The sequence below is a fragment of the Lissotriton helveticus genome, chromosome 6 (genome assembly GCF_964261635.1).
Source record: "Lissotriton helveticus chromosome 6, aLisHel1.1, whole genome shotgun sequence".
In the NCBI taxonomy this organism is placed as follows: domain Eukaryota; kingdom Metazoa; phylum Chordata; class Amphibia; order Caudata; family Salamandridae; genus Lissotriton; species Lissotriton helveticus.
The window spans coordinates 1,697,781,908-1,697,806,285 of NC_136067.1; the positions used below are offsets into that span (position 1 = coordinate 1,697,781,908).

The window sequence follows — 24,378 nt, forward strand, 5'->3', positions numbered from 1 at the left end:
TTAAAAGGCTTCCCAGCTTCTGTGAGCTCCTGTTCCTAGGCATAGAACAGGGGCATGATATGACAGTCTGTCCAGGCACGTAGCTGGCAGCATGTAGCAGGTGCAGTGGCACCAGAGGTGTGACGGACCATCTGCTGTTTTTTAGAAGCAGAACAAGGGGTGAAGCTGTGTCCTTGCTTGCATTATGGCCCACTGCATCCTTGCTACACCACTGCGTCTGTCCACATGAACGCTACTGCGCACTACTGCCAGAACTTTAGTACGTGCATTCGCGCTTTCTTTTTAACTGCACTTTAACTCATTCGACCAAATGTATTCAAACAGAGTGCAGAAATTTTACATTTTGTGTAGAGGGCAACAATTGTAGCAAAAGTATAAACACTTTGTGAGCATTCCAAAATGTATTCATTAAGTGTTTTTTGTAGCCCTAACCAGGCCACCTCGGGTGCCTGAGTGCTGCACATCAACGCTGAACTGTAGGGTGAAAATGAAGGCGCGTCCTTAACACCTTCACGTGACTTGGGCTCACCCCTTTCATTTCTCTTTGCTTTGACCCTCTGTGTATGTATATATTTAAACATTATTCATTTGACACTTGCTCTGCTCATACAAACTTTGGGATTCATATCTCTGGGTCTAAGCAAGGTTTCCTGTTCCATTCACTGTACGTGTCTCAGATCAGATGTCAAGGTAGATACTAGCTTGGAGATCCTTATCCTGTAGGGTGCGCTATAAGTAGGGCGCCCACATCTCTTCAACATCTTCATGCTCTCTGATATGAAATAGGTGCTCTCGAGGTTTTATCATTTGCCTGGCTCAGGTGTGACTAGAATGGTGGCTTGCACTTGATTCATTATTGCCTGGTCGTGTGACTATTCGCCAACATGACTATGAGAACCACTTGTTTTGAAGCCCCAACAAAGGCACTATACATTGGTTTGGTTGTTTTTCTTTGGGAGAATGACATTGTGGCAGGCGTTCATACCTTCCAATGTCTGTGCTTTGGTACGAAGTAGCCTAATATTTTCCGCACACTACACAAGTTACATTAACCTGGCAGGTGACTTGGAAAGCTGTCAAACGGAATTATACCAATGCCATCTTCTGGAGCGTGTGTTGGGCTACCAGGATCTCACTCTGTCTCTGAGATGACTCTTCCAGTTACATTTTCAAATGGCAGGCAGGATGGAAGCCTTGATAGTAACATGTATTTCGTGGTACAACACTTGTGACCTGGCAATTAGGTCTTCATGATTCAATTGACCAAAGTGGTGGTCACGTCTGTGAGTCCCTGAATCGAGATTAAGACACATCCTGGTATGTCAGATGTTTCAGATTTCTAACTATACTCCAGCATTGTTCTGCATTACTGTGCTTAGTCTGTGTTTAGATTGTGTATACTTAATCTGCAAAGTTAGAAGTTGACCATTCCCTTGATTTTAATTTCAAGCTCTGCTTCATCCAGAGGGACATCAATCCTCTTTTCGACTATGCTGCCAAAATGGAGGGAGGTATGGAGAACAGACAATGCACATGAGTTGGAACTGTAGGACTGTGCATTAGAACATAACACTTTAAACTTTTTTTCTCTTCTCCACTTCTCCTGTATCCCCCGAACAACTAGTTTTCTCAAGCAATTTTTGTGGCACACGTTTGTGTGTAAATCGGGTAGGAAAACGTTCTAGAAATTATGTCCATAACCACAAAGTTATAGAACATTGTTGGGTTCTCTTACATTTGTAACAACCATCCTTATTTCCCCTTCATAGAATTTTAAAGTTCCCACCCCTACCCCTAAATTCAATACTACAGGTTTTCTGCATTTAAGGGTGTTCACATATTACTTGTGGGTAGTGTACTACTCTAGGAACAGATTCACACTTACTTGTGTCAAAAAGGCGGCAGTAAGGGTATTTCGAGGGAGAGAAGACCCCGTTACTTAATGGTGCCTTGAGGTTGAGGCTGTTAACTAAGGTTTTATTTTGTCCATTGGTAGATGCCTACGAAGACCACAGAGTAATTTAGTGAAAATAGTGCTAAAATGTCCATCTACTTTAACCGATAGGAAAAGACATTTGAAATCATTTTTTTAAAGCAAGTTGGAATCCGGATAGTTAATGGGGCATTTGATTATTTGCTCTCTTTAACCAAAGGAATGTAGAAATTGTCTTTTCCTTATTTTTAAGTGCTGTAGCAAGAAAGAAATGTGTAGGGTTTAAGCGATACTTGCTTATATAAATTGTTAGTATGCAATTGGAAATCTTACGTGTTTTGAACTTTTTGTTAAATATTGGTTTATTGTTTGATAAATCAACATGTTCTTTTAAGTTGTGTTTTATGTAAAATATTGCAAAGGCTGTTATTGACTTGTCTAAATAACCTGATAAAAAATGAATGAGTTACAGATTTGCTTCAGCCATACAAGTAAGTAATCCGTTCTACAGGTGCAGATTTCTGACTTTCCTCTAGTATTGTTCAATGAGGCCTTCATGACCATGGGTAGAATGTTCAGCACAGCGTTCCATTTTGAGTATTAACTAAAGTTAAGAGAAGGCAACACAGGAGTATGATGACAACGGCTGTATCAAAATCCTGGGAATGTATGCAGGGAATTAAGGGGTGAAGGATCATGAAGCCTAACTTTTTTCTCAAGTCTAGCCAGATATAAGACACAAGGAAGCCAAAACACATGTTGGTGGTGGTTGTTGCTAATGGTGTAGCACATTTGACTCAATGGTTCCCTTTAAACCAAAAGTTGTTTGTTGAAGCCATTTGGGTGAATTATGTACCCAGTAATGAAACAAACATTGGCAAAGCTAGTAGGTCTCATCCTTTTGACCTATGCACTTTACCAGTACTTTTTGCTGATGCTGTTCTGCATTGGCAAAAAAGAGTGTACTAATATATAGGTGTCATGACGCAGCTGTCATCCAAAATGGCAAACACACTTCTTGGAACAGTAAATAAGAAAATTAGGATGCATGTACACAAATAGTGTTTTATAAATGGAGTGGCCGGCAACAGATTGCAGCTACAGGGTCCTCCTGAAAAGGAGAAAAAGAGTTAGAAAAAACCAAAAGTGACACAGGGATGGAGTAATAGGGGTGGGACAGCAGCTAAGGAGGTGTGGAGGAGCAACGGGAAAGCATCCGTGTGGGTGAATGAAAAGGGAATGCTGCCTAGTGGCCCAGCCGGGTGGCATCGGGGAACAGGGAGGAGAAGTACAATCATTCAGGGGAGCAACAGGAGCGGGAGACCAAGACTTGATATTATTCCTTCTCCCCTTACACCCCTCCCCTCTCACCCTTTCACTTGGCAGTGAACTTTTCTTGGCATGTTGAGACTGAATAATGCTGCAGCAGTTTACATCAATCCTTTGCATATTCAAGTTAAATCTGTTCTCCTAGTATTCCTTTAAGCACTGTATTGTAATTTCACAAATTGCATCATTTTATTTGCTCGAACCTCCAAGCATAAAAGGGTTGATTGACTAAACTAATTCAACCCTTTAATGAGGTTTAGCTTTTTCCAGCTTCGAGGCTTCCCCGACCAGAACTTTGATTTAAGATGTGAGGTTAGTTTCTCTTTCGTTAGTTGTTCATTTGAGACCGTTGTGCTGTACACTTTCTGCTATTTCACTAACACAACGCATAAGCATACCTTCCATATTCTTTCATTTCATAAGGACCATAAAACCCCTGGTACAGCAAGACATAAACTAAAAGAAGTACTGTACAGTAATGTAATGTAAGGTGGGTTTGTAGAGCGCTGCTTGTCACCCGTGAGGGTCTCCAGGTGCTGAATGTTGAGTGCGGAATGTAATAGTGACTACACATGGGCATGGCTTTATATGGAGTGGAACTTTGGGGTTTTCCAACTCTATAGATCTAACGAGGTCAGAACACAGGTTCATAAGGAAACTAGTATTATTTCCGGCTAGCAATCCTCTATACCCCATAAAGCTAGATGTGGGCAGAAAATCAATTCAAGACAGTTTGGTTATGACCAGTCTTATTCTGGAGTAGTTTAGTCACAACACCAGAACTAGCGTCTTACGCTAAAACATTTAAGGAATTAATCAGGCTGGATAAATCGGACAAAATGGCATAGTTTCGCAGCATTATAAAGTCTTTATCTGACCTGGGCTTGCAGGAGGCTTGGAACTCATGCTGCCTGGGTCTTACTCCATCTAAAAAAGCAATTGAAGAGGAGCTATTGGGACTTGGTAGCTCACAATGATGAGCTAAATACCACAAGAGGGGCTCTGACAAGGGAGTTTATAGACTTCAAACCCGCTAGCGAATACAAGCACTATCTGGACATCATTCCAGACCCCATGGATAGGAAACTCTATATCCAGTTCAGGGTCGATCTCTGCCACTTAAAACATTCACAGCCAAATGGACCTCATTATCACGTACACATTTAGTTTGCCCTGGCTGCAAAACCACTAACGAAACCATGGCACATGTCTTATTCGCTTGTGCAGCTTACACCCGCTCTCGATCACTTGGATTAAGCCAGTATGAAGGCAGCCGAGCACTTGTCATCACAATGTGGCCCTTGAAATACTGAGATCTGACCCTATCCCCCATATGCCTGTGCCATTGCAAAATTCCTATTCAGGAGGTGGATTACACGACGAAAGGCCAAATTAACCCAGAGGTAAATCTGTGGGATACTTCCCCCCCCCCCCTGTATATTTTTACTCTGTGAGGTGCCTTGGTTTTTCTTTTTTTTTTCTCTTTGGCTCTATTCCTTGCATCTGCACTTTACATGCCTCTGCTAGTCGCAACCCTCTTCGGAATAAAGTGATAGTCACTTCTCATTGGCTCACACAAACAATGTCCTTGTCTAGATTTCATGATTACTTGCAATGAGGTCTATTTTGTTTATGGAATCTTAACAACTGTATCTCGAGAATGTAATGTTATTTCTAGGTGTACTTTTTAATTATACTGTTTGCCTAAAACTCTCATGGCACTTATTAACAAAACAAAGTTATGTCATCTACTAAATTGGCATACCTTAGACACTGGCCGAAAAAGCTATACTGCAACAGTATTTTTATTTGTCTTACCTCGTCTGTACTACTCCTTACTTCTCTAGACGCTATGCCTCTCCTTTTACTCCAGCGTGCATTTCGTTGCACTACGATTTTATGCACTTTATAGCCATGCGCTATGTCATTATGTACCTATTCGAGTGTCATTAATGCATTCCTATATATGCAATTTGTGGTTCCAGATAATGTAACACTAGAAGATGGTTTACTACTTCTAAGCTGTGCATTTTGCTCTTTATACCTGTATTTTTATGGTTGAAATAAAGTTTTTACCACTCTACTAGTGACAACATATAAAAAGTATGAATTAACTGATACCACTCTCGTAGTTCTATTACAGCTACCGTACTTTAAAGTGCTTTCGTAATTACAAATCGCTGTGAGAAAAATCAGCTTGCTTCTATTAAAAATTATCTGGCAAACAAGTTAATTGCAAGCAGTGAGATGCTTCAGCAGGTTTTGTTTAATGGTCTGGCAAAAATGTGGCCTTTGATGCAGTGCTGACCGATAAATTTTTTTTCTCAGCGTTTTAGATATTTTACTCTTCAATGTTACAACCAGATTATAGTTAAACATGTTTTTGTCTGCAATCGCATGCATAATTTCATGAATCGTGTCTTCATAGCAAAAAGTTAAAATACATTTAAGACTTAAATTGAGGAATTTTATTTTTTTCCATTTCCGGTTCATAACCGTGTACTTCCTTTCTCTCCCCATACCCTTTCTTGAGCACAGATTATATGGATGGCGAGGGAGACTGGAGCCAGTGGTCCATGTGCAGTGTGTCCTGTGGAAGTGGTACCCAGAAGCGTACAAGATCCTGCGGATACGCATGCACAGCCACGGAGTCCAGGACATGTGACATGCCAAACTGTCCAGGTAAGTTCAAAAAATAATATTTAATTCATTGCATCGAAAAACAGTTCTTTAAGTAGAGTCACAATCTAAGCTCATTTTTAGGTCTGGCTGCAGATCGCTTCATCTGTTGCCTATTCATATCATTAACGCAAAAAATACACACAGTGTGGGGTTTTGGGTAAGCTCCCTTCGTCCAGTGCTTGTTTGAAGTGTCTTTGACAATTTGCATCAGTCCACGGGAGGTTTGCCCAGGTTTACATTTTGCAGTGGCAATAGGCAATGTATTCTGCCTCATGCATCACTCAAGGGCTCAGTCACTGAGTACATCAGCAGATAGTGGCTGCTGTGCACCAGCAAGCATCTGCTGTGTAAATGTGGTGTGCTTCCAGGGAGCAGAGAAGGACTCTCTCTGACACCTTGCCTCTCTCTCTGCGCACCTTGGCCATTCAACTTTACTACAGTTATACGAATAAACAAGTCCTATCTTAAAATGCGGTTTTCCAATGCAGATAATTATAAAAAACACATTTTGAGTTGGCCATGAGTTAGTCATATCACTGTAGAGAGCTTGCAGTGGCACAACAGACTAACCCTTTCTAACAGTGAAACAATCTACCTGCCCACCACAAGAAGTCGAGCTTTCAGTACTGAAGACAATACAAGAGGCAGGTTTGAAGGGAAATGCAAAATCGTCAATTCACTTTATCTCCAAATTAATAATTATTGAATCTCCAATGGTTATAGACAACTTATTCTGGAGGGTCTGCTGCTGACGCTTTTGTGTTTTTCGAGGCCCTGTCTCTGTCTTGGGAGCACATAAACAAAATCACGGCTCTTGAAAAGCTGCGGCCCTGAGTTATTTGCAAAGGATTATTCATTTTAAGCCTTGGGTTGTCAAACTCAACATTTTCAAGTTTTGCCGAGACTGAGAGTGGGCACTCATTTTGTCCATCATCACATATTCTTCTGATTGATTTCTACAGCCACCGTCATGATGTTTTGCTGTCAATTACAGTCTATTTGAGCCTCCTATAGAGCCTCCCTGGAGGCCAATCTACAGGTCACTGCATGTCTATGGTGGTGTCACCTAAAGGTCTGCCAGTGGATGTCTAAGCTTGTGGGATTCCTGCATGTCTGCCCTCAACGAAGTTGTTGATGTGACTCTAGAAGAGCCTCAGAACACCCCCTTCTGAGATCCCAGTGCACTAGGATGTTGCAGCACATAGCATAATATATATAGAAAGTTTAGGATATCGTCTTCACCTCAGCACAGATGCTCACATCCATCATGCTCTGCACCAGACTTAACCTGCTATTAGGACAAGGAGAGCATGGAGTACCTGCTGACTCAGGTGCTCAGAAGAGATGGACATATCACATCCTCTCAAAGGGCCATCATACTGGACCACCTCCACACTAACCTCATCCTGACGAAGGTACACTTTCTCTAAGCACAGACAGGTGGGGTTGGAGTGTGCTGTCAATGTGGCAGTTGTCAAAAGGATGGTACACACTAAATGTCATCTAGTGTGTAAGTTGTCACCAGGGGCTATCCACTTCACCAAATTGTGCGATTATTGGCAATCTTCTGTCCCATGCTTCTTTTTCTTTAGCTCCCAGAATTGGGAGCGCTAACAACTTGTAGTAATTGCTGTATTAACAAGCATTTGCAAAGCCAATATGCCTCACCCATGCAACAGCTATTGGCTTTGCCAATGTGTTTAGCCATGTTGACTGCTATTAAGCATGGCTAAAAGTTAGTGACGTAGTGGAGAGTGGAGTGGCTTAGAGTGCCACGTATTGGAGCGGCATAGAGTGGAGTCACGTAGCGTGGCGTACATTGGAGTGGCGTAGAGTAGAATGGACTGGTGTAGAGTGCATTGGCGTAGACTACTGCAGAGCAAAGTGGCATTGAGTGCAGCAGCATTGAATTCAGTGGTTTACAACGCAGCGTCGTAGAATGTAGTGGAGTGCGGTGGTGTAGGATGGCATAGAGTATAGTGTGCAAGGGTGCAGAGTAGAGTGCATTGGCAAAGAATGCAGTACTGCAGAGTAGTGTGGCGTAGAGTACAGTGTTGTTGAATGGTGAAAAGAGATCAATGGCATAGAGTGGCTTACAATGGAGTGCCGTAGAGTAGAGTGGACGGGTGTATAGCGCATGGCGTAGTATTGCAGAGTATAGTTGCATAAAGTGCATCGGCATAGAATTCAGTAGCAAACAATACAGCGTCGTAGAATGCCATGGTGTAGACTAGAGTGGTGTATGGTAGAGTGCAGTGGCATAGAGTGGAGTGGTGCAGAGTAGAGAGGCATAAAGTGTAGTGGCGAAGAATACTGTGACGCAGAGTGCAATGGTGCAAAGTAAAGTGGCATAGAATGCAGTGGCATAGAGTGGTGCAGAGTAGCACAGAGTGCAGTTATGTAGAGTGGTGTAGAGTGTGTGGCATAGAGTACAGTGACTTGAAGTGGTATAGAATGCAGTGGCATAGACTGGAATGCTGCAGAGTTTAGTGGCATTGAGTGCACTAGTGCAGAGTAGAGGTCAGTGGCGGAGAGTGCTGTATTGAGTAAACAGTAATAGAGTGCAGCGTTATAGAGTGGTGTAAAGTGCAGTGCTGCCAAGTAGAGTGCAGTTGCGTGGAGTGGCGTAGAGTGCAGTGGCATAGAGTGGTGTGGTGTAGAGTAGATTGCTTCAGAGTAGAGTGAAGTGATGTGGTATAGAGGGGAGTGGTGCAGGTTAGAGTGAGGTGCATAGAGTGGATTAGTGCAGGGTAGATTGCAGTGGTGTAGATTAGAATGGCACAGAGTAGTGGTGTAGAGTACAGTGGCATAGAGTGGTGTTGTGCAGAGTAGATTGGAATGCTGTGCAGTGCATTGGCGTAGAGTGGCGTGTAGGAGAGTAGGGTCTGCTTCCTATGGTCACCCCCACTTTTTGCTTTTGCTTCTTTGGTTTTCGACTTAGATGTGGCTGTGGGCCTGCTGATCAGACCCACAGCCCAGATGCACTCTCTCTAAATGTACACCATGTACTCTAGGTACATCCACAATTGGGAATTGGTTCACCTCATCAGCCCCTGTACAAGTGTACCATAGGTGCCCAGGGCATAGGTGCAACCAAGGCCTACCAGGGGCTGTAACATGTATCATGCCACCCCTGGCTGGCCATCCAAACTGACACAACTGGCTGATCACTCAGCTGGGGCAAGGTTGTGCAAATCACCCCTTGCTTAGGTATAGTATTCCTATATCTACCCTTATATATAGACACACAGTAACCTATAAGTCACTCCTATGGCAGGCCTTAACAATCCTGGAGGCAGAGTGCTTGGTTATGTGTGAGATGGTGCTCTAGCATGAGCTGAGCCTGTCTGCAGCTTTCGGAACCATGTCCTTATAGCTGTTCTATGATATTGCCATACCATATACTCTTAAGTGCATTATGAACCTCGCGGTTAAATGCTAACTTTGGTTTGGCTTTATCCAAACATGTCGTGTAAGGTGTCATACGCTTTGGAATACTACCCCCTCGCCAATTCTGGCGACGGGGGTAGCATTCCACCCTTCTAGAGGGAGAAGACATGTTGTTGCTGACTATCCCGGTTAAAGTTAACCAGAGCCCCAACGTCACAAAATGGACGCTGCTGCCACCGACACAAGTCTGACCTCCTGCTGCTGGGAGTCCTTCCAGTCACGGAGGTTTGGACAATAGATTTCCTGCCTGGAGAGGTGCGAGCACCAGCCCAGACAGGACTTTGTGTATTGGGACAGGGAGGGCTGAATAGAATGAGACACTGCCTGGAGCACACTAGGTGCTCCATGCATACCCCAGTTCAAACCGGTTGCAGGGGCACTCCAGTCCCAGCTCTGGCGCGAAACTGGACAAAGGAAAGGGGGTGTAACCACCCCCCTTCCTGGTCCCATCCATAGGAGGGACCTAGAAAGTAATCCAGCCCCTTTTACTTGTATAATGGTAGGAGCCGAGTCCTGAGACTTTAGATTAATCCTGAACTGTAAACTTGAAACGAAACTCTGGACCTTCGACATTCTGCTGAAACTGAAGACTGAAGAATCTCCCTTGTGGCCAAGGAGTGACCACCCTGGGCAACCAGGCACCATCCAGCAAATCAACGGCTTGCTTTGTCTACGTTCCCGCCGGAACCCGAGCACAGAGCCTGACAAGACCCAGACTTCCAGACCTCTCTGACTCTCTCTTCACGACTGCAGCATAGCTGAGATCTGTGGAGGCGACGAGACACGTGGGACCGGACATCTTGGAAAGCCTGCAACTTGCAACCTGTGCAGCTCCTGAGGTACCCTCGAAGGTGTGCACTGGGGATTGAGAAGCCCCGATCCCGAGCTCCATCTGCTACGAAGATCAGCCCCCCACACTCCACAAGTTCTGCGTGGGGTCCTTCTGCTTTTGTTCTGCTCGACGCGTTGTCCGGTTGCTGGCCCGTTGGCTAGTAGCCTCTGTGACGACAATCCTTTTGAACCACATCGCTGGTCTGGTTACTCCAGACTGGCCCTTGCTTCCCTGCAAAGGTGAAGCACCTCAGACCTTGCTGGTCTTCGTTGTATCCTGCGTGGGTTGCCTTTGCCAAGGCTCGTTGACTCCAATCCGGAAGTCGACCCCTCCATCTGCGAGATCCTTCGTGGGACAGTCCGTCTCCAGCACCTGGTAGTCGTCGACGCCTCCTGGTCCACGTGGCTGCCAAGACCAGCTTCAAGACAGCACCTGATTGCTCCTCGACGTCATCTGGTTCCTTCCTGGTTCCACCCGGTCACTGGCAGACTCTGTCCCCTCTGCTTTCAGGTCCTCTTCATCCTCGATCCACCCTTGGCTCCACCCGGACATCTTCCTCCTGGTCACCTGCAGCATCTTTCTTTAAGGCTCCATAGGACTCAACGACGAAACCCGACACATCTTCACACCTATGCACCCGCTGTCCGTGGGTGAGGTAACGCGAGTACTTTGGTGCTCCCAAGGGTATTGACTATCCAAGTGTCTAAGTCTTTAGTTGTTTCCTCCTAGCTAAACCGGAAGTGTCCTAAATCTTTCTAAATCTAACTTCTAAGTTCCCATTGACTTTGCATTGACTCACGCGTGTGTGTAAAGACACTGCATGCGCCGCCTGTGGGTCTCCTACTCCTAAACTGTTGTTCAGATAGTGTAGCCCCAGCGATTCCCTAGGCACTAGGCCTTTCCTTTTCTCATGACGTGGTACTTATACCACTTTCCTAAAATATGGTTTGCTTCGCCCGTAGGGCCTAACCGTAAAATGTGCAACTTAACGTATTCTGACTAAGTATCTTGTTATGTGCTTTGGCCTCTGATCTCATAAATAGTTCAGAAGAGTGTGTTAGTAAATAAATACATATATATTTTATATATATCCTGTGTGGTGTCCTTTCATTTGATATTCAAGGGGTTACATATGGTAAAACAGCTGGCTTTACACGCCCTCAAGAGTCTTTTAGCCTAAGACTGTTCTGTCCAGGCTACCACTAGGATAGCTGGTCTATAAGGTTGACTTACAACCATCACCATAAGGGTTGTTTGGACTGGTGCAAGGTGATCACAAGAATAGTGATCATCATATACCAGGCCAACTTCTCACATGGCGTGCTACAGAGTCGAGTGCATCTGCATAGAGTATAAAGGCATAGAGTGCAGTGGCATAAAAGGAAGTGCTGCAGAGTGACATAGAGTGGAGTGACGTAAAGTAGAGTGGAGTTGTGTAGAGTAGAGTGAAGTAGCCTAGACTGGAGTGGTATCACTGTAGAGTAGAGTGGCATAGAATGCATTGGCATAGAGTAGAGAGGCATAGAGTGCAGTGACGTAGAATGGAGTAGCGCAGAGTAAAGTGCAGTGGAGAGGAGTGCAGTGGTGTGGTGTAAAGTGGAGTGGTGCAGAGTAGAGTGCAGTGAAATGAGGCAGAGTACAATGGAGCGGCATTGAGTGGAATATGCATGGTGTGGTAGCACACTTCCATTACAGACAACGCATCATCAATTGAAATCACCATTACATTTACACAGACCTATAGTTTCACTGACAAAAGTATACAGCGCACAAATAATAATGTATGGAAATGTCATCACCTAGTGTATTGATTTGTTTTGACATTTTAAAATGTTTCCACGACTCTTCAGAATTACCAAAAAATGTGCTTCATTTGGGCTTTTCTAATTCTGAAATATCTGCACAATTCATTTACAGTCATTTACATTTTGTTGTGAGCTAGAAAAAAAAACTTTGTACAGCCTTCCCCAAGCACTCCCCGGAACCAGCATGATTGTCACATAAATCCTCCCACCTTGAAGTAAAAGAAAGAAACGTACATACCAAGCTACCTGGAAGATAGAGCCTGACATTTCACCTCTGTCACTGAATGCAAAGCAAATTTGACAAGATAAGAACAAGATTTAAAGGCCTGTTTACAAAAATCGAGCACTGGTGGACAAATACAGTAAATAGTGGTTGGGCAAGGGAAGGGGCAAACTTGAGCAGGACTGCCTCAAACAAATAGAGCCAGCAAATTGAAAGCAAGCAAATGTGAGTTACAAATCCAACGGTAAACAATGGGCGGAATGAATTCGCAGGGAACCTTTCCGAATGTGCCCAAGATGTCGTTGGCATACAAATCGCCCTTGCAAAGTAAATAGTACTGGATTTCCTAGTGCATATGCACAGAACAACACTATGAACAGCCCCGTCAACACTACAAGGAGATATGTATGCACAGAAAACATACACACGGACAACACATACATTCAGATATGTACATACAATACAAGCTGTCTCACAGCATGTATTCATTCCCTGTGGGTACATAAGAACTGTTTCGACACTGACTTTGAAAAAAACCTCAACGCCATCACAGATGTACGGCGACCCACAGGGAGTGAAGGAATCTACTTCAAAACCAACGATCCTTTTGACCTTGACATAAAAAAGAGAGGAGGATGAGGAGGTTGATGCAGACCAAAAAAAACACTCGAGGTCAAAAGAAAAAGAAGGTTCCTCGATCTCCCTGATCAAGGAAAAAGGAGAGTTCTATGAATCTCTCAAAGAAAATTGAATCCTCTTGAAATAACACAGACAATCACAAGAAGAGCCAGAGGAGCTAAAAAACCCAGTGACTGTAGAGTCACAGCAGGAAATAGAGGAGTAATTCTTGAAATTCAAAGATCAGCTACCGGAACATTAACAAGTGGCAAGATATCTATGCCGCCTCCCCCAGGCGAGAGGGTAGAATCCTATTCATCCAAGCTATCACCACCAGATGACATCACAACTACAGCACAGATGCGTGTTTCCTCCTAGAGACACTGCTACAGGAGCAGAAGAGGACCAGATTCCAGCCAATGTTACCCAGTGTTCTGGACTAAGGCATAGATGTTTGTAAAGGGCCTGTGGCTTTGAAAGCCTTAGCCCCAAGGATGGAAATTATATACTGCTTCTCCTTAAAGGATCCCTCTACCTCAGGGGAAACGTGCCATCTGACTCCCTTATTGTGGCGTCATCTGCAAAGGAGCTAACACTCCAACATCTACTGCCACCCCTCCTGACAAAGAAAGCAAGAGGGTAGACATGGTGGGAAGGAAAATGGAGGTCTGCAACAACACAGTGGCGTATAGCCAATTCAAACGCTCTGCTAAACAGGTACACCCACCAGCGGTGGGAGCAAATGGAAGAAATCATGAAACACCTGCCAGAGGAGTTCAAGAAAAGGACAAACAGTGTGATGCAGGAAGACAAGACAATTGCCAACACATTCCTCAAATGGGAATTGGACGCAGGGGACACAGCCAGCACTGCTCCCACCTTACACAGGCACAATTGGCTGAGGATCTTTGATTTCAAGTAGGAGGTCCAGTTCGCAATAATAAACATGCTTTTTACTGGTAATGGCCTTTTTGGAGAGGCAGTTGGTGAAACGCTACAGCGCATGAAGGATAATGACTGTCAAGGGCATGGGTGCCCTGCAATACAAAAGACCATTTAGAGGGGGGGGGGGAGGGCTCAAAGAAAAAATGCAAGCATGAGGGAAGACATGCAACCACACACAGCCTTCAGCCAGCAAAAGAGCAAGGTATGAACACCACCACTGTTAGAAATTGGGTTGTAGGTTGACTGGTCAAGCAGCAACCACAATGATAGTCAAAGGCAGACAAACCCTAAATGAGCCTGTACCCACTCTGTGGTAGCTTGGCACAGAGCAGTCAGGCTTAACTTAGAGGGAATGAGTAAAGAATGTGTGCAACACTTCAAACAGTAAAATAGTCGCAACACCACACAAAAGATTCAAGAACAAAATAGCTCTTAATTTAATGAATGAAACAAGACCAATACAACAAAAATCCAGTAAGTAAACTTGAGATATTAATTTTTAAAGAACAAACTGTAAAATAGAGCTTAGGAGCAATATGCGCTTACTTAGAATATCTGGATATAATTATCTTAAGATCCTGGGAGAAAACTCCCAGGGTGTCCGGGCCAAGAGTTTTTTGATTTTCAAAAACACATCCCCTATTTGAGAGTAAGTTTTTAAAAGACAAAAACGTTTGGTGAATAGCAACATAAAACATGGCAGAAACTCAACAAAGCTAGAGTCCTGTCCAGATTAGACACTGTGGTGGTATTTCCTCTGAAGACACAGAGATCCGCTTGAGGCAGGCAGCGATCTCTGTGGCAGATGGTTATCCGCCAGGGTGGTAAAAGTCATTTCATCCGCCTCTAGTGGAAAGCCTGCCAAATCTTAAATAAGGCCCATTTTTTATGTTGCCATCAGATTTTCACAAAGATCATAATAGTAAAGTGTAGGAGGTTGGTTAGCAGTGGCGGCTCCTCCTCTAAGGTGGAGGAGCGTCGCCTCACTGAACAAAAGGAAAAATAAAATGATAACTAGTTTTTATCATTTTAGTTTTCCTATTGCAGTCAGTGTCTCTCAGGTCTGGGCTGGTCAGAGCAGAGGGAGGAGAGGTTTATTATTATTATTATTATTATTATTATGCGTTCTTATATAGCGCTCGATTACCCGTAGGCATCTCGGCGCTTGCCTTGGGAACCCGTCCTGGCTTCCCCCAAGGTGAAAGCCAGGCATCCCGCCGCGGGGGGGCCGTAGTGGAGATTAAGCAGGCTAATGCCCAGAGCTGCAGAGTGTGAACCCATGATTCGAGTAGGCACCGAAACGAGAATTATCGAGTCCGTGGATATTTGGGCTCAAGACCCTGCCGCGTCGGGAATTGAACCCTGGTCCCGGGTCTGACCTCTGCTTCAGGGTCTGCCTGCGCTCTTTGCATCTACCCCACCAGGCTGCATTACACAGCATTGCAATGTTGTGATTGGGAGCCCGGGTGCTTCCTGCTACCGGCCGGGACTGCAGGAAGAAGGTAGATGACATAGGATGAAGGAGACGCTGCGGTCGTCCGTTTTGCCCTATAATCCTCCCTCTCCCCCCTACCTCCACCCCAGGCACACAACCCATGTTGGGTAGCAGCTGCTACTGTTGGTTAGACACCTTGCAGAGACCCAATTAGTGAATTGTGACTGATTTCCAGGTTGTTTTATTACACAAAAGGGAGATTTTCTTAGATTTACCTTATGATTCAGAGAATTGCTTTGCTCACAATACTATCACTCAAGACTCACACATACTCCTGGAAACATCGCACAGAAGCATGTTCTGCAAACATGAAATTGTTCTACGTAAGCCAACTTGGCAGCTATGTCTGGTGAATGCCGGGTCGGCCAGCTTCAACAAAGCCTTCAGGGCTGGCCTTGTGCTGATTTTGGAATACATTACGATGATTACTGCCCGTCCGCTGTCTCCCCACTAAACCATACACTGGCTTCCTGAGAAGATGGACACTATACAGATGCTGTATTAACATAACACAAAGTACATGCTAGTCAAAAGCTGAGTTGTGCATAAAGCTAACTGGTCTGCAGCATTTCCCTCCCAGGGCCTCCCCATGAACAAGTGTATTGTTTAGCAATTACATTTATAGGGCACTTTAAACCTTTGAAAAGGCACTGGGGCTCATTTTGTGGTTGTGGTGCTACATTATGCCATTCATTTTGGACGATGAGTAATAGTTCAGTGGAATGAATACAGACTTTGATTCTCTGCTTCAAGCTGATAAAAATAAACCTCTGCAGGCACCTTCTTTCTAAGTGACATAGCTTGCAACTCAACAGGCACTCCTGCACAGCTGTCAACAACTATTTAAGGTCAGTACCCTGTGTGCATAGGTCTGCCTATGCATACTGCTTTCGGTACACTGTGGTATCTGTGAAAAGTGTGAAGGGTAGAAGAAAGGTATATGGGTGATCACTTACATGGAGCATCCAAGGGAGACAAAATGATGGCCGCAGATACCAAACACTGACTCAGTGCATGGAACTTGGGCCTTCCAATAAAAATAAAATTAGAAAGCTTTATTTTGTGCATGTGACCACTTGGGTACCGTAATGCTCACCAAGGAGGAGTAGATTGAATTTTGAACCTGGGCTGCATCACTCACATACTGAATATCCCTGTGCAAGAGTTCTGACTTGTGCATTTTCAAAGCACATCTATATTATGGGTGCCTATTTTATGTATCACTTCCGCTAGTTAATATTGACTCATTTTGGAACTCTTTTGGAAGGAGTGACTGATATTGCATTAAAATATGTATGTGGAGTACTTTTACAAGCACTTATTTGGTTCTCCAAATGTTTTCTTTTCAAAATATGCTTTCTTTGGTTTTTAAAATGCTGTTATTTCCAAGTACTTGGCAGGCTTTGGGCTTAATGACCCGTAAGGGAATCCTAACATAACACTGCAAGGTATTCTGTTTATTACGCATTTCAATATATAGATCATTGACCACTGAAACACATATTGATAGGAGTAAAATTGTATAGACAGAAGTTCAGATTCCTTCAATTCAAGGTGATTAACTTTGTGAGTAAGAGAAAGGTAAGAGTAGACTATAAAATATATGCTTTAATGTGAGCATGGGAGGCTCAAAAGTAATGTTGCAATATTTCTTAGCACTGAAATGGCTTTGAATACATGGCAATGTGTTAATAATGTCTGCCGTGGCTCAGGGATAGGACATCAGTAGAAACCAGAACCCCACTATATACGTAATAGGACTCTGGGCTCTATATCAGCATACATCTCAAAAACCCACACCAAAAAGCACATTTACTAACTTTTCATGCAATGCAGCGTAGCAACCGAAGTTGAACAGCACCAAATATTTTAAATATGGCAATGTGTTCCTCTCTCCCTACACAGGTTCTCTTAAGACAGCTATGTGCCAAAGCACACAGCCTTGCACCATCATGCTGTACAGGGTGGCACTCAAGCAAAGTTGGGAAAAATGAGGAGAGTTTTAAAACTTGCTCCACCGTTATGCCTTCCGCATGGAGGCATATGTTTTTGGCGCCAATCCCTGCTTACTAATGTTAGTAGATAGGAATTTGTGTCGAAACCCATGGGTGGTTGCAGAGGAACACCCATGTACCACTCTTGGAGTGACCCCATGATGCAATGTATATGCACATAGCTCTACTTGGTGTTACTTTGTCCAATTTTTCATTGCAAATCCTAATTTTTTGCAGAAAGTAAATAAGTAAATACCATTACAACACTTTTCCCTGGGTTTACGTTACAAAAGTACTGCAAACCTGGCACAAACAGTTAGTAAATCTGGGCCCAAGCATTTGCAACCTCCCTTTAACCCTTGATGAGTAGTAAGATATTATCACACTTCCTAACTGCAGCTACACTCTAACGTTTGTTTTTTAGTTTAAAATCAAATGTGTGTGTGTGTATGTATATATATATATATATATATATATATATATATATATATATATATATATATATATATATATATATATATATATATATTACCTACTGGCGGTCGCCAGTAGGTATATATAGTTAGAATTTTCAAAAATCCCATAGAGAAAAAATCCTATGTCTAATAACTTTGGCGTTTGTGGACGGAATTGGCTGAAATTTTCAGGAAAATGGAACATTTTGTTTCTGAGCAGCCACTGAAACTTTGGGGGGGGTTTGTCAAGGGGGGGCTGAGAAAAAAGGGGGTCCCAAAACGTGTTTTTCCCATGTTAATTTCCATAGGGCGGTTGGCCTCACTTTTAGCCCGAACGGCTGAAGGGATTTCCACGAAACTTGGCAAAATTGTAGATATTGTTTGCCCGATGTGCCTTTGCTAGGTCTCAAGATATATGCTCCTGTGAATTTTGAGTAAATTAGGTTTAAAAAAAGATATATATCTAGAGCCGCGCCCCGGTGCGCGTACCGGGGAGCACTCCGGGCGCGCCACGCGACTTGCGCACGGCAAGCTGATTGGTTCTCGGGTGTCTGTAAACATTCGAAACAGTCCGCAGCGGCCGCCATCTTGTGTCTCGGTAGGATTGAGACACAAGAGGTGGCAAAAATCAAAGGGGGAAATGAGCAAAAGGGGGCAGGGTACACCCCCCTGACCCCCTAGTTTTGATGTGGGGGCCATAAAAGGGTCCCGCGGGTAAAAAAAAAATTTTTTTTAAAATTCGATTTTCGCGGGGGGAGCGCCAGGTACGCGCACCGGGGAGCGTACGGGGGAGCGTACCATGGAGATAAAAAATGACACTTTTTAAAAAAAAAATATAGCATTTTTTTATAAATTGGAGGTAGTTCTGAAAAGAACTTTTTTTTTTGTTTTTGTTGTTTTATATTTTTTTAGACTTTTTAAAACGATTTTATATATTTTTTGGATTTTTGTCAGGGGAAAAACAAAAACAGGGATTCCAAAACTGCTCAACAGGAGCAAAAAATGTGAAAATTTAGGGACTGGCAGGGCAGCGGTGTTGCTGTTTCTTTATGGCAATGAGTTCAACACTCTGCTCCCCATAGCAGAGCACTTCGTCACACTCCGTGCACAGAAATTTGATGCCTGCAAACACCGGCTGAATGTTAGGGACCATTCTTCCACGGGGTGGTCCCGAAGGTGTTGCTCCACCAGTGGAGGTGCTGCCGCCATCTGTGGGTAAATTCCGTGCCAGCTCTCTGACACTCTCCCTGGCAAAGTTGTTAGGGTGTCTTCTTTTCACATGCCTGATTAAATTAGCATTTCCAAAACTATATTTTTTCAGAGGATTGCCTCTGGATAAACTACTACCACAAATTTTGCAGGTTACTTTTGGAGCGTTGACTTTTTTTTGTCCTTCAGGGATGTCATAAAATTTCCAGATGAAATGGGTTTTTTTCTTCTGCTGAGGAGGGTCCTCATCTAAAAATCCGTCTGAATCACTGCTGGATGACTCTCTTGCAGCCATTGCTGTAGATCAGAAAAGTAGGAGATGAACAAAGTACACAGAACAGCTCTTGCTCTCTCCAAGTAAATGTAAATGTAAATGTATGAAACTTATATAGCGCAGGACTTACCCTGGGGCATCTCCGCGCTTGCTTAGGGAACCCGTCCTGGTATTCCCCTGTGGGAAACCCCGGCAGGGAATCCACAAGGTGAAAGCCAGGCATCCCGCCGCGAGGGGCCGATGTGGAGATTAAGCAAGCTATTGCCCAGAGTCGCAGAGTGTGACCCCGTGAGTCGAGTAGGCACCGGAGCGAGAATTGTCGAGACCGTGGAATTTATGAGCCCGAGACCCGCCGAGGCAGGGAATCGAACCCTGGTCCACGGTCGATCTCAGATTCCGGGTCTGCCGCCTCTAACCACTGAGCCACACTTCTCCACAAGTACAAAGCAATAGTGAGAGAAATGGGTGGGTTTCACACAATTTGGAAAAAAAAAAGTTCTGAACCAATGAAAAGTGTTATTTTAAAGTCACATGGTTTGACGCGCTTACGCTACGCGCCCCGGGGCGCGTCCCGGGGCGTGTTTCGTAAGCGCATCAGGGCGTTTACGTTGCGCGATCGTATGCGCTTCCGGGTGCGCTTACGCGGTGCGTCGTAAGACGCATCTCGCGGCTACGCGATACGTGTCTTATGACGCAAGGCGTGGCGGCTACGCAATACGTCACGATGTTGTTTTCGTTCGCGGCAATAGCACTATCGGGACGCTCATCAGTACGCGCCCCGGGGCGCGCCGCATGATTGCGCCTACCCGTGCGTTCACCGGTCCGCGCCCCGGGAGCGCACCAAAAAGAATAAAAAAAAAAAAATGACATAATTATACAATATAAAATTCGATTTAAAATGTATTATTTTTTAAAACTATAAAGATTTGCTATTAAAAAACCTATGAAATTCACTGAAAAAACCATAGGTTATAGACCATATATAGTTAGGAATTAGCATTTACAAAACCTTGAAAATTCACTGAAAAAACCATAGGTTATAGACCATATATAGTTAGGAATTAGCATTTACAAAACCTTATTTTACTCACACAAAACCATTGAAATTCCATATATAGTTAGTTGCACTAACTATATATCGCGCACCCGCAATCCACTGCTGATGATGTCACATATTACATCATTCATGACATGGTCAGTGACATCACTGATGACATCACTGATGACATCTCAAATGACATCACTGATGACATCTCAAATGACATCTCATTTGACATTACTGATCACATCACTGATGACATCATTCATGTGATGATACGATGAACCTCTTCAGACTCTAATATAACCTTAGATACACTCAGTGTAAACAGACACTCACAGACTGTCACTCATCCATGGAGTTACTCACACACCTAGTCAGTCTTGCAAAGAATCAATCACACCTCCATTTCCTCAACTATATAGTTATACACGCCTTACTTATTGGAACATATAATAACACATATTTACTCTGTTATACAATCCCTGATACAAGTTCACAATAATCCATACAGCCACTCACACATTCACTGGCTCTTATGCACAGTTATTTATATATGTCAACTATCACATGTACTGTGTTTTACATATGTACTTACTTTGACATGTAGCACTGAGATATCCATTCACTCACCAATACACTCATGCACACAGTCAACCGCCCATACAGCTGTTTCCACATGCACTTTTGAACCCATACATCTAGTGAATCAACTGCTCACACATCTATGCACAGTCATACACCTCCCAGACACCCACACACACACTCAGTCTCCCATACAAATACTTGGGCAACTAATCAATAACCCATATAGTTAGTTATATAGCTAATGATCAACACATGCATCAGATTACAAAACAACAGACACAATGATGCACAATTTAAAACAGTTTAGTCACTAACCCATGCACTCAGTGAGACACATTTAATCACTCACTTATACAGTCAGTCATGCACCTACTAAATCCTTCATCCAGACACTTATACATCCACTCATTCTTCAATATGTAAGACATATTTTAACTTTACAGAAACATACAGTCACTGGATGTTGTCATCAGTGATGTCATTTGAGATGTCATCAGTGATGTCATCAGTGATGTCACTGACCATGTCATGAATGATGTAATATGTGACATCATCAGCAGTGGATTGCGGGTGCGCGATATATAGTTAGTGCAACTAACTATATATGGAATTTCAATGGTTTTGTGTGAGTAAAATAAGGTTTTGTAAATGCTAATTCCGAACTATATATGGTCTATAACCTATGGTTTTTTCAGTAAATTTTCAAGGTTTTGTAAATGCTAATTCCTAACTATATATGGTCTATAACCTATGTTTTTTTCAGTGAATATATATATATGTGTGTGTGTATAGATATATATATCCATCCTACTGGCTATAGCCAGTAGGTATTTATAGTTAGGACCTAGCTTTGATCCGAAAAGCATTTTTTGTTTTGTCATTCACTTTGGAACCATTTGACGAATCCTCAGGACAATTTCAAAACTAATTGGCCACTCACTTCAGCAGATTTCTTGAAAGTTTCGGTGTGAGCCGTCAAGCGGAGGCCGAGAAAAAGGGGGGGTCGCAAAATGCATTTTCCCCATGCAATTTCCCATAGGGATTTTAGACACAGTGACAGCCCGACCCTCTGAACAGAATTACACCACAATTTGGCAGAAAGGTAGGTGTTGGTCCAGAAAGCAACCTTTTTGTTAATTGGTGTAAATCCATGAAGAAGTTTTTGAAATATAAAGGGAAAACCAAATTTGTATATAAAGGGACGTGAATCCTCCAAGGATCTGACCGTCCCTGTGCTGAAATCGGATTGGCTGCCAACACTTCAACCGGGAAATGTTGGCAGCCATCTTGAGACTTGGCTTCAGCCGAGTCCCTGAAAAAACATTTTTTTAAAGAAAAGGGGTCAGGGTAGGAACACTGACCCCTAGCTCTGGTCCTGAAGTCCCCCTAGAACCCCTTAGGGCAAAAAAAAGCATTTTTTGAAATATTTTTGCAGCAAGAGTCGCGCTGCATCCGCGGCTTCCACGGGGGGAAAAAATGTAAAAAAAGAAGTTCGGGCTGCCGCTCTTCTCTACTGTTTAGCCCCCGGGTGAGCCAGAGGCAGAATAAAGGTCAGAAATGAGGAGCAAGAGGCAGAATAATGGTCAGAAACAAGCAGCAAGAGGCAGAAAAAAGGTCAGAAAGAGGCAGAATAAAGGTCAGAAACAAGCAGAAAGGCAAGATAAAGGTAAGAAACGAGCAGAAAGAAGCAGAATAAAGGTCAGAAACTAGCAGAAAGAGGCACAATAAATGTCAGAAACATGCAGAAAGAGGCAGAATAAAGGTCAGCAATGAGCAGAAAGGCAAACTAAAGGTGAGAAAGAGGCAGACTAGAGGTCAGAAACAAGCAGCAAAAGGCAGAATAAAGGTCAGCAAAGAGCACAAAGAGGCAAGATAAAGGTCCGAAAACGGCAGAATCTCATAAATGAGCAGAAAGAGGTAAAATAGATATCAGAAACTAGCAGAAAGAGGCAAAATAAATGTCCGAAACGAGCAGAAAAAGGAATAATAAAGGTCCGAAGTGAGCAGAAAAATGGCAGAAGCAGAACCCACTCAGCACTCATGCACCCACTCACAGAACAACTCATACTCTCTCTCACCGACTCACAGATCTAGTCAGAGTCTTGCGCACCGATTTTAGTACATTAGTCACAAAATGTCCCACAATCAGTATGGAGTTTTAAAGCAAACAGTTAAGCAAATAATGTGGAGCATTTGCAGTGTATTCACAGATTGTCAGATTCACTAGAGGAAAAATGTAGGACTACAAAAAATGGCAAGGTAGGTTCCGCCACTTTCCTCATTGCCATCACTGAGTTGAATATGAAACAGGACAGTGGAAGAAAACTTTTGGAAACATATTTTTTTTTCTATTGATTTTCTGTCGTCATCAGTTTCTTGTCCTCATTTATTATTTATTTATTTTATTTATTTTGAAAGTTTTGTATAGCGCGAACAAGATCTTTACAGATATCAGAGCGCTTCACATAGAAAAGGGGAGCATGAGGGAACATAGTCAAACAGGTAAGTAAAAATGCTAGTAGTACCCACATGTGGTAGCCAAGAAAATCACATAAATCACATTAATCACATATATCATTAATACATATAACACAATTAAGCCAAGGGGTCGAGCAAGGAGTACAGAACAGTGCGGAGACTTAACAAAGTTCTGAATAGCACTTCAGGTGTATTTAGCCATGAGGATAGCTTTTACTTCTTTCTTAAACAGTGTAGTGGAGGAGATAAGCCTCGTTTCAGGGGGGAGTGAGTTCCAGATCCTGGGTGCCATTCCTGAGAAGGAGCGTTTATAAGTTTTTTCCTTCCGGAATCTTCGAGGCTTCAGCAGAAGATTGTTTGTGCCTCTGGTGTTTCTAGAGCCTCCAGAGATTGTCAGCTTCTGAGTGAGATAGCTTGGTGAGCTCATGTGGACAGCTTTGTGCGTCATGCAGGCGATTTTCAGATGTATTCTGGCTTCGAAAGGCAGCCAGTTCAGGTTTTTAAAGTCAGGGGAGATATGTGAGTGTTTTTTTGAACCAGTGATGAGTCTCGCTGCAGCGTTTAGAGAAGCTCTTAGTGGTGCAGTAGTAGTTAGGGGGAGTCCGCAGAGGGCGATGCTGCCATATTCTATTCGAGGGATGACTAGTGCTTGTACTGCAGTTCGGAAGTCATTGGCAGGGAGGAAGGGTTTAAGTTTCCTCAGGGTATTGATTTGGTAGTTCGCTCCCTTAGTTGCCTTGCTGATATGTTGCTGCATGTTGAGATTGGTGTCAAGTGTAATGCCTAAGGATTTTGCTGAGTCTACGATGGTGGGTTGGACATTGAGTGCAGTTAGGTCTTTAAGCCAGAGTTGTGTGGTAGAGATCTTGGCGGGAGGTGAGATAAGAAGGAACTCTGTTTTCAGAGCATTGAGTTTGAGATGATTATCGGCAAGCCAGGATTGGGTGCTTCTGATCGTTGAGTTCAGGAGCAAAATGTCTTTGGGGGATTGTAATTTGAGATATAGTTGGGTATCATCAGCGTACATGT

At 43.4% G+C, this 24,378-nt stretch overlaps 1 protein-coding gene across 1 annotated transcript in view; it reads left to right on the top strand.

Annotated features, from left to right (window-relative positions):
- ISM1 (isthmin 1) overlaps positions 1 to 24,378 on the top strand; it is a 190,442-nt gene that overhangs the window by 145,073 nt on the left and 20,991 nt on the right. The window contains exon 4 of the mRNA XM_078649552.1: positions 5,801 to 5,944. Coding sequence (XP_078505678.1) covers positions 5,801 to 5,944 — 144 coding nt within the window. The remainder of the gene's footprint in view (positions 1 to 5,800; positions 5,945 to 24,378) is intronic.